Below are 15,990 nucleotides of genomic sequence, written 5' to 3'. Positions count from 1 at the left end.
GTACTAGGCTCTGGTTCAATCCAATGTCCAATCCAGTCCAATGGCCATTGGCCTCAAGGATCATAGAAGACTGCCCGTGTGGTAGGTGTATTAAAGGTGTTGTAAAACGATTCTCCCACTTTTGCAAAGCCTTGTGGTCCGAAAATGTGACCTCGCATTCGAAAGTTATCACACTTCGAGAATCTGGCACTGTGAGACAGGCTGTGTCGCTCTCTAGCACAGTCTCCACATGTATTTATTGTAGAAAACGATTCACATGCTCGTTCTTCATGAGAGGCGTTGCATTTCCCGTGGTAACTGGCTGCTCCTCCACAGGCAAATTTTCCATTTGGGGTGGCGCTCTGTCTATAGAGCCTCCTAGAGAGTATTTTTTATAAATGTTATTACAAAAATGGTATGATTCAGAGACAAGTATGGCTTTGTATAGCGAATATGTGGACTACAGTGTTACACACAGTGCATTAAACAGACATCGTTACAGATGGTTCTTCAACTCCTTCAATTTAAAAATGTGTTTCATTGAGCTCTTTACTTTCATTGCATTATGGAGATCTCCAACATACGGTACAATGACGGTATTATAGAATCTTCAAATTTCCATGCAGCTTGCATATGTATGTCGCTAAAGAATGTCTAATGGAACTTTCTTTTTATTGCAGGGTGCAGCTACAGTCTTTGACATGATTGAATACTACGAATCGGCAAAACGACTGAATATCTCGCACAACAAAAGCATAGACTCTAGAGGCTGGCAAGCATGCTCAAGGATGCTCAAACGAGTAAGATTAATTCTGTGAAAAAGATTTACATGTCACAACGTTCTCATTGACGTGAAAGGTTGCCGAGGAATGAAGTACCAATGTATCGCATGAGCAGGCACTTTTTTTGCATTAGATCTCCTATGTATTTACTGTTCCACTGGCTACAAACACATTACTGTGAGACAGGCATTAGCACATTAGCTATTGCCACAACAACGCTAGTCTCCTCTGGCGCTAGCCTGACTTTTAAATTCGGATCTTTTATTGTACTAGAAGTACTAATTCTTTGGTATTATGTGGGCTTAATGAACTTCAGGATTTATTATATGCATTCCCTTTTCCACAGACATCGTGCTTACAACACCTAGACGCAAGAAGCACAGCACTAAGTGAACAGACGCTGTTGATTCTTGGAAGAGCTCTTCGTTTGGGGTCTCACCTACACTCATTACATCTGGAAAACTGCTCACTCACTGGCAGGTCATTAGTCATATTGGGTAAGTTCTCCAATAGCAAAAAAGAGATATGTACAAATGGGCCGTAAAACCAGTTAATTTTGCGGCCCGATTTTTTTAGAGAAATAGGTACTGTGCACATATTTGCGGCCACTAGATTTATCAAATTTCGAATGCTAAAAATTGTGTCATGATCGGTGATGAGCCTGAAACTGCCCGTACAACCATTTGATAAAGTGTTATTATACATGGTTGTTCTGCAGAGTATAGTTCAGATACCAGCATAGTTTTGGAAGCATCACTTCTAGCTCCAAATTTCTGCACACCATTAAAACTACTTGTGAAACTCCCGTTTGAACCCAACATTACCTTAACGGTGTTCGTGTAGAATGTGTAAAATAATTAAGATTTCTTGTTATTATCTTTGAGGAGCTCCTTTTCTGGGGCAGTCATGTACAGATGCTGTGCTGGGAGTTAGCGAAAGTAACAGGAATGTTAAACAAAGTCCGAATATTATTTCCAGTGCGAGTGAAGTTAAATATTTACTATGCTCTATTCTGCTTTAAGTTGGCTTACTCTCTCTTGATGTACGGTAAAACAACAGCAACAAACATCTCCTTCATTTTCATTTCACTTCACTTTTATTGAATGCCCATTAACAGCACAAAACCCTACTTAAATGGTGCAATAACAATTTCATAAACACACTACATGACTCATAACAGATATTTTTTTTTTTTTGCATTTTACTATTTCACATTAGTCTAAAAGACTTGCAAGTAGAAAAAAATATAAATTTCTGCGACTGCAGCAATATTGTACGTTCTCTGTAGGCGATCATCCGGTCTCTAAGACGAGCACAGTCAGATGCTTTGAAGACAGAAGGGTGTTGAGAGTGCCTTGTAGGAGCATTAAAACCGAGTGATTCAACCAAATTTGAGCAATTCAAAATTTCATACACAGTTTTCTACAAAAGTATGAGATCACGTCACTTCTTACGGTTCTAACGTACCGTGCCGTTTTAGTGCTTGGTAGCTGTTGGCATATTTTGTGTATGCTTACCTTTGTGTACTAGTGGATATCTTTCTTCAGTACTGTACTAAAGTGTCTCTTAACTCCCGGTGTGCCTTTGTCACGACGGAGATTAATTGCTGTTTTATGGAGACACATGGTAACTAAATAAATAAAATTATAAACTAGTAAGTTTTTCAATTTGTTAAGCTTGCAACAAATAGGGACTCGTGAACATTAAGGGTTTTACAGCATATATCAGAGATGTTACAAATGGTTATGTTTGTGAAAAGATGACCAATCAAGATGATGATGATGGGGAACCTTGTACGGAGGGCATCTGCTTTTACTGGAGTACTCTGTGATAAGGATTGCCTTTAACGGCAAAGATATAAGCACAGCAAGATTATATAGCTTTAATTTTTCCCATTTATGCTTATAGGCTCTTGTGTAGTCAGGTTTTATGTTTCTTGAAAATCTGGGAGTAAAAGTCAGGTTTTACACCAGAAGGTATAAAATAGGGCAAAATAGGGCTTATTAGGTGGAAATCATACATACTGGGTGGAAAAGCAAATTTTGGGGTGGAAAATAAATAAAGCAAAAGTTTCGAATTTTATGCCGAGTGGCTGTGCGGAATGTGCAGTGTTCCCCAGTTCCTGTATTTGTGGCTGAATTTGCACTTTAGCAAGCTCATTTTCTGAGTTTTTTCCCAAATTTATGATAATGTGCAAATAAGGTCTAAAAACGGGTTATACAGGGTTTAATAAACGTAAAACTCGAGGCTCTACTCATGTTCTTTGATTCTGTGCAGTTGCGGCACTAAAGCTCAACCCTGCCCTGAAGGAGCTGTACCTGGGCGAGAATGGGATGTGTTCAGCAGATGGCCTGCAGCTAGCCAACTTGCTGCGGGCAAACTCCCACCTTGAGTACCTCGACTTGCGGGGGAACCGCCTGCAGGTACCTGCAGTAGGCATATTGCTTAGGTAGAGACGTACATGCAGCATTCCAAACAAGAGCAACGTACTTACTAGGAGGGCAGCAACACACAGTGCAAGACATTCCCTTTGATGATGCTTTGCTAAAGTGTATTCTGCTAGAACCCAGCCAGTGGTTTATCTAGAATTGCAAGCATAGAGGGTGTTGCAGTTTTTGTTTGTTTTTTGTTTGTGTGTGTGTGTGGGGGGGGAGGGAGGCATTACATTCACTTGTAACAGCTTCGTGTAACATTACCGACTGACATTTTATACTGACTTGTATCTAAAACTGAAACAACAAAGGCACCCAGTAGAGGGTGTTGGAAAGAAAGGAAGGTGTGTAGGGTTGTGTACAGGGGTGTGTGGATAAATCACTTATCCAAGCATATTTTACCTCTGATATATTTTTGATATGTATTTACCATAATACAGCAAACTTCCACTAATTCGGTCCTGACAGGAACGCGAAATTTGATCGAATTATCCGAAAGGTTGAATTAAATAATAGGCGGAAAAATTAACGAGGTCAATGTCACTTTTGTTAGCAAAAATTGCCTGTGTCCATCTGCTGTCGTTTGTGCTTGAAATACGCATATGAAAATATGCCACGTAGAGCAGTGTTGATGTGATGGAACAGCGTGGACGGCGTCTTTCAGCGGCGTCTTTATAAGATGGGAGTTTCAGGGGTGCTGAGGCCGGCTTCAACGTTGGCCGCACTTGGTCACTCACACTGCACTCTCTCCGCGAAGTCGTCTTCAGTTTCGCTTCCGCCATCTTCCGCGCGGCAGGACACGTTACTCGCAATATCGGCGTCCGTAGGAGGCACAGTCACTTCAACGTTGTCCACCACAAAGTCATCGAACCTAACATCGCTAAGGGCACGCTGTACATCGGACTCTTCTTGCACCAACAGATTCTGAACTAAAAGCCCAGTGCAACGTGAAACAAAAAACAGAGAGAAAATAACAAGAAAGGGGACGTGTCCTCCTCACCTGTGACGCCGTAGGCTAGCTATTGGCTGTGCTGATGCAATGCCAGCATGTAGTTGGCAGTCTAAAACACTGATCCACAATGCCAGAACAGCCAGAACCGCCACCAAATGGATATTATCAGAACTGTTCAGTCAACATCTGCTACTGGAGCTTGTTGCTATGTGCGGTGCAAAACAGTTGACGCAGGTGCCTGGTTTTTGGACGCATCGGTCGAATTATGTGATGTCGACCGCTTTCATGTTCAAAATAACAAACTTTTTTGGAAACAGAAACATATGGGCGTTCATTTGACGGGGCTTTAGAATTCTATCAAATTAAGCGAAAAAAACAACGATGAATTATGTGAAGTCTTAACGGAAGTCTACTGTATACACACTAAAAACACAGCTACGTGCCTCTTAGCCTTCACCTGGCCAATGTTCTAGCACATGCAGCACCTAAAGGTCAATTAACACAACTGTAGGAGTCTTAACATAATGTTGTCTTATCTTTAGGATGTTGGTGTCTCGCACCTGGCCGATGGACTAGCACGACAGCCCGAAGGCTCAGGCGACGGACTCCAGACACTGGTGCTCTGGAACAACCACATCACACCGGCAGGGATGAGGCATGTTGCCCGGGCCCTGGTACGCTATGATTTTACTTAGGGCCCTGTGTTTTAGGGTAAAACCCGTTTCTACCCCCGGATTTGCATCATCATCACTTAGGGAAAAACCCGAAAAATCTTGAAAACAAACTTTGCAAAGTGCTAATTCAGCCACCAATACAGGCACACTAAGCATTGCACATTCAGCACATCTGTTCCTCATCTTATGTCAATCTAAAATTCGAGAATCCCTCTTTTTTTATGTTTCACCCAAAAATCTACTTTTCCACCCAATATCACCCGTTTTTACCTTGTTTTGCAGCTCCTGAAATCAAAACCCAATTTTTAAGTCCTAGTTTTGAAAAAAAAGAACATAAAACCCGAAAACACAGGGCCCTAATTATACACAAACTGCCTTCACAATGTGCTGATCACCTGAACATGGAAAAATTGGTTGCTAGGCCCCCCGAGCTGCTTTGTAATAGTATCAGTGCAGGAACTAATTTTGACTCTAATTTTGTACGGCAAGCTTTATGTCCAACTCAAACTCTTGCCCTGACACAAGTTTTGCCCCCAAATGTCTCTAATATTGCAAGCTACGCCAAAGAACCAGTCTACAAAGACATCTGTTTGTGTCCCTCATCTCATTTGTCACCTATGCTCGAGCTGCTCTAATCATGGAGTTTTATCTACAAGCGTGCCTGTGCTTATATACCCTGTTTTATCTACCCAGTGACATATCTTCTAAATATAGAGGCCTCTTGCAGAATTTTACAGCCCTGACCTTGATAGTCTCGATAATTTTACCCTGACATAACATTGTGTGTACACACGGGTGTTGTGGCAAATTTAGTTTCCTGGGCTCACCTCTGCTAATAGCACCAACACTCTACCCTAAGAGCTCTACTATCGTGGAAAACTGAAACAGGACTGAGGCTCATCATTTCTTGCCTTAACCAAATTACTGCAAGCAGTGGTGTAGAGCATAACGTGTGGCGACGAAACACCCCAATCACATAATCACTAAAATAAAGTTGTATTAAAAACAATTAAAAACTCCCAGTGCTGGGTAGGACGAGGACAGAGGATAAAAAGGACAAGGACCGGCACTGACGCTTGCTCTGCTACATGTGCGATAAAGTTGTAGTTGTTATTAGATGTCTATGACAAAGTTAATGGGGTAGGAAATCCAATAGGGAAAGTAGTCAAAGTGGTTTGGAACTTGCAGCCTGCAGGGTTTCTTTGTATACAGAGGCAAAGATGACTTCACACTTCATTAGGGTTGTGGATCCCATCAGGAGGGACACCCCTACTCAGTAAGCAGTGGATGACCTATGGATGTTCAATTGTTCCCATTTTCCAGATTGGCACAAGATCACTCATCACTCTCAACCTTGGCCATAATCACGTTGGAAATGAGGGAGTACACACACTCAAGGATGCACTTCTCAGAAACAAGACACTACACAATCTGGGTCTCCAATGCACAAAGATAACTTGTGAGGGTGAGTCATTCCCGTTGTGATACAGCATGCCTTATCTGTCTGAGAGCACTTGAGTCATTGCCTATCAGATATTTTAAGTGACAAACACCGAGTAGTCTGTCATTAATTCAAACCCTGAGGGACCACAAATTTGTGTTCGAATTATTGAAAGTTTGAATTAACAATATTTTGCCTATATTTTTGTTGCATGACAAAAGTATGCTTCCTCGTGTTTGTATCTGCCCACATAAAGTATCATCGAATGTCCTCACTTGAAGCTGAGGATGACATTTCAGTATTTCCGATACTCGTGGTCGAAGACACACATATTGAAAGATTAACTCTTTCAACGAACCTGAAGCAGGGCGTTTTGTTCGGATACGGTCGCGCGCAATGAAGTTCAGCCTTCCCGAACACCGCACTGTGCGTGCACTTGGGAGAGGGTAAGCTCCAAAACCCATACAGGTTTGAAGCGAGATGAGTTCAGCCCGTATTATTGGACGTGGAAATACATTGGTTCTAATGGCGTTTGACAGTGCCAACAGTTTTGTCGGAAAAATTTGAAAGTTCGAATTATCGTCTGGTGACTCTATTTCCTCCGCGAAGACATCATGTGCAGCATTCAAGTAACTCACATTCAGCAGCAGTGGACGATGTCTATGAACGGGCAACTCAACAGTTCAAGTTTTGTTTGCGCTTGCGCATTCGGCGCATGGTTCACAGAGCCCCAAGAAATGGCGCAACCAATCGAAAACAGCAGCTACTTCACACTTCGCGAGCTTCGTTTTTCTGCTTCCTGCGGGCAGAGACACTTTACGAGGGAACATAAAGTTCGAATTAAAGGAGCACTAAACAGCTCCAGGAATATTCTCCAGTTATTATGCTCTATGAAAGAACGTGGCTCACGATATCCAATTATGAAATTCATTTACTTCTAGCGAGCGCCTTTACCACGAAACAATGCCACTCAAAGAGCATAATCCGCGTGAGTCTCTCCTTCCTACTCGGAGAGCACCTACGTCACACGTCTCGCACGTGTAGCAAAGCTGCATTCCAGTCACTGGAGATGGGGGAGATTTCGGACTCCTAGCCAATGATGGGCCTCGTTGACACAAACAGCAGCGTGCGGGGAAAACCGGTTGTGAGAACACCGCTGTGACCTCGCGGAGCAATACGGCGCTGAAAACACAGTGTGCGCATGAAATGGAATATTGTGGGCTTTTGGTACCTTCTGATCTGGCTACCTTGGGTTTGACAAGTGTAAATATGTTTAGAATTGACCTCACTACCCGATATTAAAACAGAATCAGTTTATTTATAGGCGCCCCAGATTTTGAATGGTTGATGGTGCGCGACGTCAAAATGACGTGTGGCTATTGTCGCCAGGGCATCGCAGGGCGGGGCATGAGCGCGAAAGAGTGCAGTGAATATTCGGTTGGTTTGGAGCCATTATTTACTTTTTTGCGACAGAAGTTTTGCTAAACGCCACTGTAGGAAACGAATCACACTGCATTACAAAAAAGTGCACATTGCATACCTGTTTATTGCCCCTTTAAGCAAAGGTGGCATTCGAATTAAGGAGTATATCATTACACTGAAAACGTAGCGGGCCAAACAAACATTAGAAATGTGTTTGAATTAAGCAAACGTACGAAATATTGGGGGTTGGAATTAATGCGAGTCTACTGCATACAGTACTGCAAGAATTTGAAATGGTTTGCTTTTACAAAATACAGACGATTTGCATGTCTATTGTGTTATCACGAGCAGTGTGTACTATCTGTGCATTTATTTTATTTGATATTACGAGTACTTGCTCAGATACTCAATACAACAAATATGAATCCCGTCAGTCAACATTATGCGTTTTCACGAATTTTCGAAAAACGCCACAATTGCATAGATCTTGTAACATTCTGAAGACGCGAGATTTAATCTGTAGCGGCACTTTAAATGTGTGTTACAGCCCCAGTAAGGTATCCTCGTGAAAATATGTCATGTACGTGCACATTAAATAACACTGTAACTGATGAATAGAACCTGAAGTTTTAGGGTTTAACCCGATTCTTCCCCGAATTTGCACACCAAATTGAAGGTTCACTCTTTAGGGTGAAACCCGATTTTTACCAGGCAAATTTCCTTAACTGGGATGTCTGTAGGAATGCACTAACTTACTTGTTTGGCAGCAAATGCAGTTACATCACCGTTTGTACCAAACCACTACATTTAGTTTGAGTAACTGAGCCAGATTTCTCTCCGAATTTAGCATACTGGAAGTGTTTTCACCTGAATTCGCATGAATTTAGTGCACATGTTTATTTACCCGATTTTTACCCCCCCGAATTTAGAAAAAAATATTTCCCGAAAACTTCAGGCTCTACTAATGAAGCCTTGTTTGCCGGCATTGATGTAGGTGCAGTGGCACTGGCCGAAGTCATAGCCGACAGTCAAAACCTAACACGGCTGGACCTGAGGGAGAATGCAATTCGAATGGGAGGCGTCATGGCTCTGGCGCAGTCGCTGCGGCTGAGCAAGCACATCACGCGTCTTGACCTGGACCCAGTGAAAGCCAGTGTATGTTCCTTTTGCTTATATCAGTAATAATGACACATGGGTACTATAAATGCTGGAAAGATGTGGGTAGTGCACATGAAGAACTGAATAAGAAAATAGGAATCTGGTTTCAAACAGTTGATGAAATGAGTATGAAATGCAAAAGAAACGGGATTCTTCACTCGTGTCGTTCGTGATTTATGAGCAAAAGAAACCGCAGTTTATGCGTTCCTTCTCCCTCTCCTTCTCAAGAGGGCCGACAATGCGGAGCGGGCTCTCATTGGTCTCTTCAAACGATTTTGTCCAATCATAGCGGGAGATGGTTTGAGGAGACCAGTCCGAGGCCTCTCTGCGTTGTTGCGCTTCTTGAGAAGAAGAGCGATAGGGAAAGCATATATTGCGGTTTCTTTTGCTCATAAATTACAAACGACGTAACCAATGAATCCCATTCCTTTCGTGTTGTTGTGAAGGCAATGTCATCTTTCGTTCCACAGTGTGCTTTAGCGCCCCCTTTAACCTTTTTCCAGACAAGTTGCAGAGCACTAATAGTAGTAGTTCTGCAGACAATCTGGGATTTAAGAAGACTATAGGCTTTTTGAATTAGTGCATTAGTGTACCATAGAACTCGCTTTTCCCTAACACCCATCCCCACACAAGCAGAGGACAAACGTGTGGGCACTTCATTGGTATACATGTTGGGGACCAATGTGACGGCAGGCACAGGCAAGAAATGCACGACAGGCAAATAAGCTAATGCCTTTGGTTTCGCTGTTGGACAGCTTGTTTTAATGCACGCAGGTGAATAGTTTATGCAGTGTGTCATTGGGAGTTACTTGACAAGATTTGGGCAGGTTGGTACATGCTTATGTTGTGGGCGGGAGAAGACGATTAACAAGCACAAGGACATTCGCTGCTTTCAACCTCTTTACTTCACATACGAAAGACGAAATGAGGTAAAAGCAGGTTACCGTATTTATTCGATTCTCGGCCGATACTTTTTTCAAACTTTCTGGGTACGAAACTACAGGTCCGGCTTAGATTCGAGGACGCGGTCGGCGCGACTCCGTCCGGTTCCATCTGGTTCCGCCATCTCCGTGCGCCGCCAGTCATTATTGTGCTTCCAACGTGTTCACGACGGTGGTACCAGTCATGCGATGCCACGACATTGTGGCATTGAAACGCAAAGCCATTCTCGCTGCCGAGCAAACATTAAACTTCCGGCCACAGCGAGAATTCGGCGCCAATGAAAAGAACATGTGCTGCTGGAGAAAACAACGCGCTGCTGAGCCAACTTGCGAACTTGGTAGCGGCAGCTTGGCACGAAATTCGCGCAGAGCCGATCATATGATCAGTTTTGAAGTGTTAAATTTCCAATGCGCTGGACGGATCCCAAGACAGTGAGTGCGCTGTGGGTGGAGGACATCAACAAGGAGTCTAGTGATGATAACAGTGACGACGACAGTGAGTGACATGCCGAGTACCGATAATAAATGCGTGTTTGTTTACATTTGTTCATAACTTTGTGCGAATCGGCTTGCATTTGAGGAAGTTTTTTTTTTTTTTTTTGCCACCATCGGATTTCCAGGGGTCGGCCTAGAACTGGGACCAGCCTAGATTCGAGTAAATACAGTAATTGTCTTGTCTCGCCGCCCACAACACAAGCATTGAGACTTACTGATTGAAAAGCACTGATCCTAGGAACTGAACATTATGCAATGAGTAAAATTAACTCATGTGAATTCAAGGTAAAATATTATGCTGATTGTGTGATGTGTGTGATGTGATGTGTGCAGCTCATGCTGCCCTTGCTCATGGGGTAATATTTCATGCTCTCGTTGTGTTCACACTCGAGTGCTGCAATTGAACCTTCCAAAATTTGTACGAAGCAACATATACCTATAAAATTAATAGTCGCAAACGGTTAGTGGAAGATAAACAGGTTACAGTTGTCCCATTTCCTGCGATATTTAGATTGTCGAGATATCGCTACAATCCCATTCTTAAGGCCACTTCCCACATACTATAGCGATTTGCTACACAGAGCTATGTTTTCCTCCTCTCAGTGCTGCAAGCTTGTCGAAGTAGAGCCCTTGTCAACTTTTCTCGTGCTATTTTGAGTGCCAAGTCTGCGTTAACCAATCGGGAGCTTCTTTCAGCGGTGACATCGCGGAAGCTGGGGTTTCTTTGCTTCCAGCCACTCGAAGCAACAAGGCGGGAAGGCGACGTCGACGACGTGAAAATGGTCACAAGTTTCATCTGCCAATGCATGGCAATCACAGCATCAAAAGTGTCACCCGCCATGCTGCTGCGAATTCCCGATGTGGACAATAAATAGAGCCTGAAGTTTTAGGGTTTTACCCGATTCTTCCCCGAATTTGCACCCCGAATTGAAGCTTCACCCTTTAGGGTGAAACCCGATTTTTACCCGGCAAATTTCCTCACTGGGATGTCTCTAGGAATGCATTAACTTACTTGTTTGGCAGCAAATGCAGTTACATCACCGTTTGTACCAAACCATTACAGTTAGTTTGAGCAACTGAGCCAGATTTCTCCCCGAATTTAGCATACCAGGAATTTTTTTCACCCGAATTCGTGTGAATTTAGTGCGCATGTTTATTTACCCAATTTTTACCCCCCGAATTTAGAAAAAAATATTTCCCGAAAACTTCACGCTCTAACAATAAACAATCACAGTAGTACCGGTGCATCGCGTCGTAACGAGATTTCCCGTGACCCGAGCAGGATAGCGCCACGAGCTCGGTTGTATGTGGGAACGGAGCGCTGTGTGGGGGGACTGGCCCCTAGGTTGTACACAGAGATATATGCAATGTTTGGGCGGTTTAATCCAGCATTTTTAGCACTTAAGCTTCATCGTGCCAATATATCGTAACACGCCATTGCTGCCATGCTTTTCAGTTGGACAGCGAAGAAGATGCGGCAAGCTATGCCAAACTTTTCCACGAAATCTTAGACCACTGTCGCAAGAACCGGAGGCCGAGCCAAGCCGAGACCCCAACGTCGACCTTCTTCAACGGACAGCCACCCGAAGCACCAAAGACGACGGTGGCGGAAACGGTTACCACTTCCAGCAGCGCACCAACCACACAACGCCCACCGTTGAACAGCAGCCTCTCCATCAACACGGTCATCAACGGGAACCCCATTCCTCCGCCGAGTCCCAACAGCAGGTTCCGGGTCTCCAGGGTCTGCCTCGAAACAGACGCAGAACACAGCAGCGAATCGTCTGGCCGCCACAACGAGGAGAAACTCGAACGCTCTCACAGTGCTCCGGCGTCTGTGCCATCCAGGTTCACCGTCACACCCGTCAACGGATTCAGCGCAGTCGACGAAGAAAAGAAGGAAGGGAAAGACGATCAAGACTTCATGGGACACGAGGTGTCGGAACCAGTGCCAATACCGCACCAGCGATACGAAGGTTCCGCGGAAGATGCGGACAACTTTGACAAGGAAGAAGAAGAAGAAGAAATGGCGGCGGATTCTCCATCCTTTGGACGAACGAGTCCTCCCTGGTTCATGTATCCAGCAACGGCCCACCAGAAGAAAAACGGGGAGGAGAGAAAGAGGAAGATATCTTTCTTCCTCCCAGAAGGGGAGGAGGTGAGGTCTTCAGTAACAGGGATGCGGAACGATCGCAGGATGAGCACACCGGCGATGCCAGTGACTCGCTATGCGAGCAAGAAGAAGTTGACTCTGAAGTTGTGCAAGAGGCTGGAAAGCTTAGATCTGCGGAGTTCGGTGCCACTGTCGCCAACGAGGCTGCTGGAAAGCTGGGGTGAGTAATAACAGTACACAGAAATACACAGAAATACCGCGTGTTTTACGTAATGTGAAAAAAAATCTTACAAAAAATCTAGTTGTCTGAACACTACCGGGTCAACGCTGTTTATCTTGGGGGAGATTTTCCGGTGACTTCTGAGCACTTTTACGAAATTTAATTTCTGAGAAACTCAATTTTCCCAATTGATCTCCGAAAATCGCCAAGTCAACCTCACATTTACGACAATCTCCCATCTCCGCGTTACTATCTATGCATCTACCGTTTACCACATTCTGTTGCAAAATCCGTTGGCTACTACAGTGGTAATAGCTCCAAAAGAAAGCAAGAACGGTAGTTTAGAGGCGCGCTAATTGCCAGCTGTGCTCGATCTCCGGAAGAAGCCGAGGAGGCCATGTATAAGGCCCCTGGTTTTCTGCTGCGGCAAATTCAAAATTCTGCGGCATCGACTTGTAAATTCCGCGATTTTCCGCTGCAAGCAGTCAACGGCTGCCTCAAAAATGGGAAACACTTTATTTTCTTGGATAGCGTGGGGACAAAAATATTTAGTAAAATTACAGATTGAAAGCACTGTTGTGGCTCAGCATTACATACATGATATATTGTGTTCCCCTCTGACAAAGGCAAAGGTCTGTCACTTGCAATCATTTTATACCTGCTGAAAGATCTTTCAGCATCTACAGAGTTTATAGAAACTTTATAGGAAGATTATAGGAACGAGCTTACAATACATCCCCTGTGGAAGTTACAGGACGCCCTTTTTGCTTCTGGGCTGCAGGGATTATTTAAGAGTCTTTAAAGGCAAACTCCCAAACATCAAATCAAAATCTCCCACTGCCACCGGAACTGCACACGGGAGGAACGCCGCCCCTTCCTGAGGTGGAGTATGCACAATAAACTTGGGCTAACATTATCTTAAGCTAAACTACAATCTGTCTGTGCTGGTCCTGCAGCATGGGCGGTATCGTAAAGCAGGCTTCACCGCATGCAGGGAAGCTTCAGGTGAAGCCCACGTTTGGGAGGTGTCGTTCGTATAGTTGGATATTCGGAAATCCGAATATTGGGTATTCGATTCGCGAATGAAATACTTCAAATGATTGATATTTGACCCGAATTTGAGTACTCGAATATCCGCACACACCGAAAAATAAGGGATTCCGTGAAATTCCGTGCCAAACGAACGATTCCGCGATGAATTCCGGATTCCGCGATATTTCACGGAATCGTGGAAAACCTGGGGCCTTAACATGTACCTGCCCTTTCACTTTTCCTTTTCCAAGCTTCTGCTGATAACGGCAGCATGGTGGCAGCACAAAGTTATCTGAAAGAAGAGCGAGGAGGAAACAGGAAGGGGTGGATGATGCATTAAGTTGATGGAGAACTGAGCCTGGCCAACAATTTGCGGGCCTCGAAGCGACATATTTCGCGGTTTTTATTTATTTTTTTTCAAGCTATTTCCACAGCAGCAGGGAATGTATTTTACAAGGCAGTGGGGAAAATCCGACATGCGCTTTCTGTTTCCGTAAAAAAAAACGTGAGGTTGGCTTGGCAAATTTCAGAGATCAATTGGGAAAATTTGATTTCTCATGATTTAAATTTGATAAAGGTGCTCAGAAGTCATGGCAAAATCTCCCCCCCGAGATAAGTAATGTTGACCCTGGAATGTTAAGGCAAGTAGATTTTTAATACGATTTTCTTTTTATGCTAGGCGAAACATCCTGTATTTAATTTGAAACTGTGTGGCATGATAAGAAAGAAAACCGTGCCTTTTGTAGTGACCTGTGCACAGGTGTCATACAATGATACATTGTTATGCAGGACATTATTGATCCAACTTTTCTTATCTATAAGATAGTTTCGACTATCCAGCCTGGCTTGCCTGGTTGAAGTCGTACGATGTTACAGAACCCACAACTACAGTGAAATCGCAGTGATATTATCTTAGATGATATGACTTGTCACACAAGCCAATTCTTCCCATAGAAAGAACTTTTCGTCAACATACAGTCCACAAACAACATGACATTCCAGCATGAGAGCAGGAACTGCAAATGCTGCAGGTGTTGTTCAACCACTTTGTGCAACAATTACTATATACATTAGTTGTTTCAGAGGTCAATGGGCGTGTCAGTTTCAGGCGAAAATCTAAGATGTGGACAACACTGAGATCGATTTGAAAGATGCACTTCTTAGATGTGGTGTGGGAAGATATATCGCCACAAGCTGGACAAAACTGTTTTTGGAATTTAAGTGCTTATTAGGAAGGCGAATATATTATCTCTACACCAAAGGCTAATTGAGGTATCTTTTTAAACTGCTAGGAAATGTTTGGTAAACAGTGTGGGCACATTACATACTGGATGGTTTTTGCTAATAAATAGCCACTAGCCATTTATGAGATGACAGCATCTACCAAATGGAGCACAGGCTGCTTAAAGGGGCACTAAAATGCAAAACAACTTGCTCTCAAATGAAAGTCCGTGCTTCAATTAGTCCAGTTCAAACAAAATTAGTTCACACAACACTACCGTTTAGAAGAGAAACGCAATGAAAACAGAGTCGTCTTTGGTGGCAACGAATGGGATCTCCAGGAGGCAAAGTTTGGCGGCATCCAATGCGACAGCAGGAGGAGCGCGCGCATACCTGTCGTGGGCGTGTGGATTTGGAACAGGTCCGATATGGTGTGTTCCGATCGGGTGTTCCGTAGTATATGCGCGGCATGACGCGCACTGCTGCGTTTTCCAATACCGGTTCACTGAATTGTAGCCCACAACAGTTATTGCGAATGTTCCACTGACAACATTTATCTTCACATTTCCTTCGGACAGCGACGCCAGTCCGCTTCACAACGAGCACTTTGTTTTTCACCGGGACAGCTGCTTGGTGTGGCATGCGCAGCATAGACTAAAAGCACCGATGCACGAGCTGAAACGACGTTCTCTGCTTAGCGTCAAAGCAAGAAAGAGTGCAGTATAATTTTGATTGTAGCTTCACAACAGAATCAAAGTTTTGAATTATGATAACAAGTGCTAAATTAACTTAACGTGTAAAGTAATTTGAAGTGAACTTGTTTTTGCATTTAGTGCCCCTCTAACGAGGTTTAAAAGCACGAATCACACAAACATCGCACAGACTTAAGCGTCAATGTTTTCTTTCTCCAATGAAATCACATAATCGGGGTTTCAGTGCACAAAATTTGTTATCTGCGTTTATTATCTAAAAGCCTCAATTAATAAGCCTCACTCCCCCAAAGCAAGGCATAGCAATGTGAAGAGCGGAGGCACGACAAGCTCAATTAGTGACCAATATGGTCAACAATTGCAAGCAATGCCGTTTTACTGTGAACAGTTTTCTCCCTTTAATATTTGCCATGACACC

The 15,990-nt window shown here is 43.6% G+C and overlaps 1 protein-coding gene across 1 annotated transcript in view; it reads left to right on the top strand.

The window, feature by feature from the left end:
* Nucleotides 1-15,990, top strand: part of LOC135396925 (protein phosphatase 1 regulatory subunit 37-like) — a 69,799-nt gene that overhangs the window by 47,380 nt on the left and 6,429 nt on the right. The window contains exons 5-11 of the mRNA XM_064628164.1: nt 660-779; nt 1,108-1,258; nt 3,039-3,184; nt 4,688-4,819; nt 6,143-6,284; nt 8,677-8,837; nt 11,733-12,609. Of these exons, the coding sequence (XP_064484234.1) occupies nt 660-779; nt 1,108-1,258; nt 3,039-3,184; nt 4,688-4,819; nt 6,143-6,284; nt 8,677-8,837; nt 11,733-12,609 (1,729 nt within the window). The remainder of the gene's footprint in view (nt 1-659; nt 780-1,107; nt 1,259-3,038; nt 3,185-4,687; nt 4,820-6,142; nt 6,285-8,676; nt 8,838-11,732; nt 12,610-15,990) is intronic.

Source organism: Ornithodoros turicata, chromosome 6 (assembly GCF_037126465.1).
Source record: "Ornithodoros turicata isolate Travis chromosome 6, ASM3712646v1, whole genome shotgun sequence".
NCBI lineage: Eukaryota > Metazoa > Arthropoda > Arachnida > Ixodida > Argasidae > Ornithodoros > Ornithodoros turicata.
Note: the sequence above shows the minus strand (reverse complement) of the source record. Positions and strands in the feature narration are given on the sequence as shown.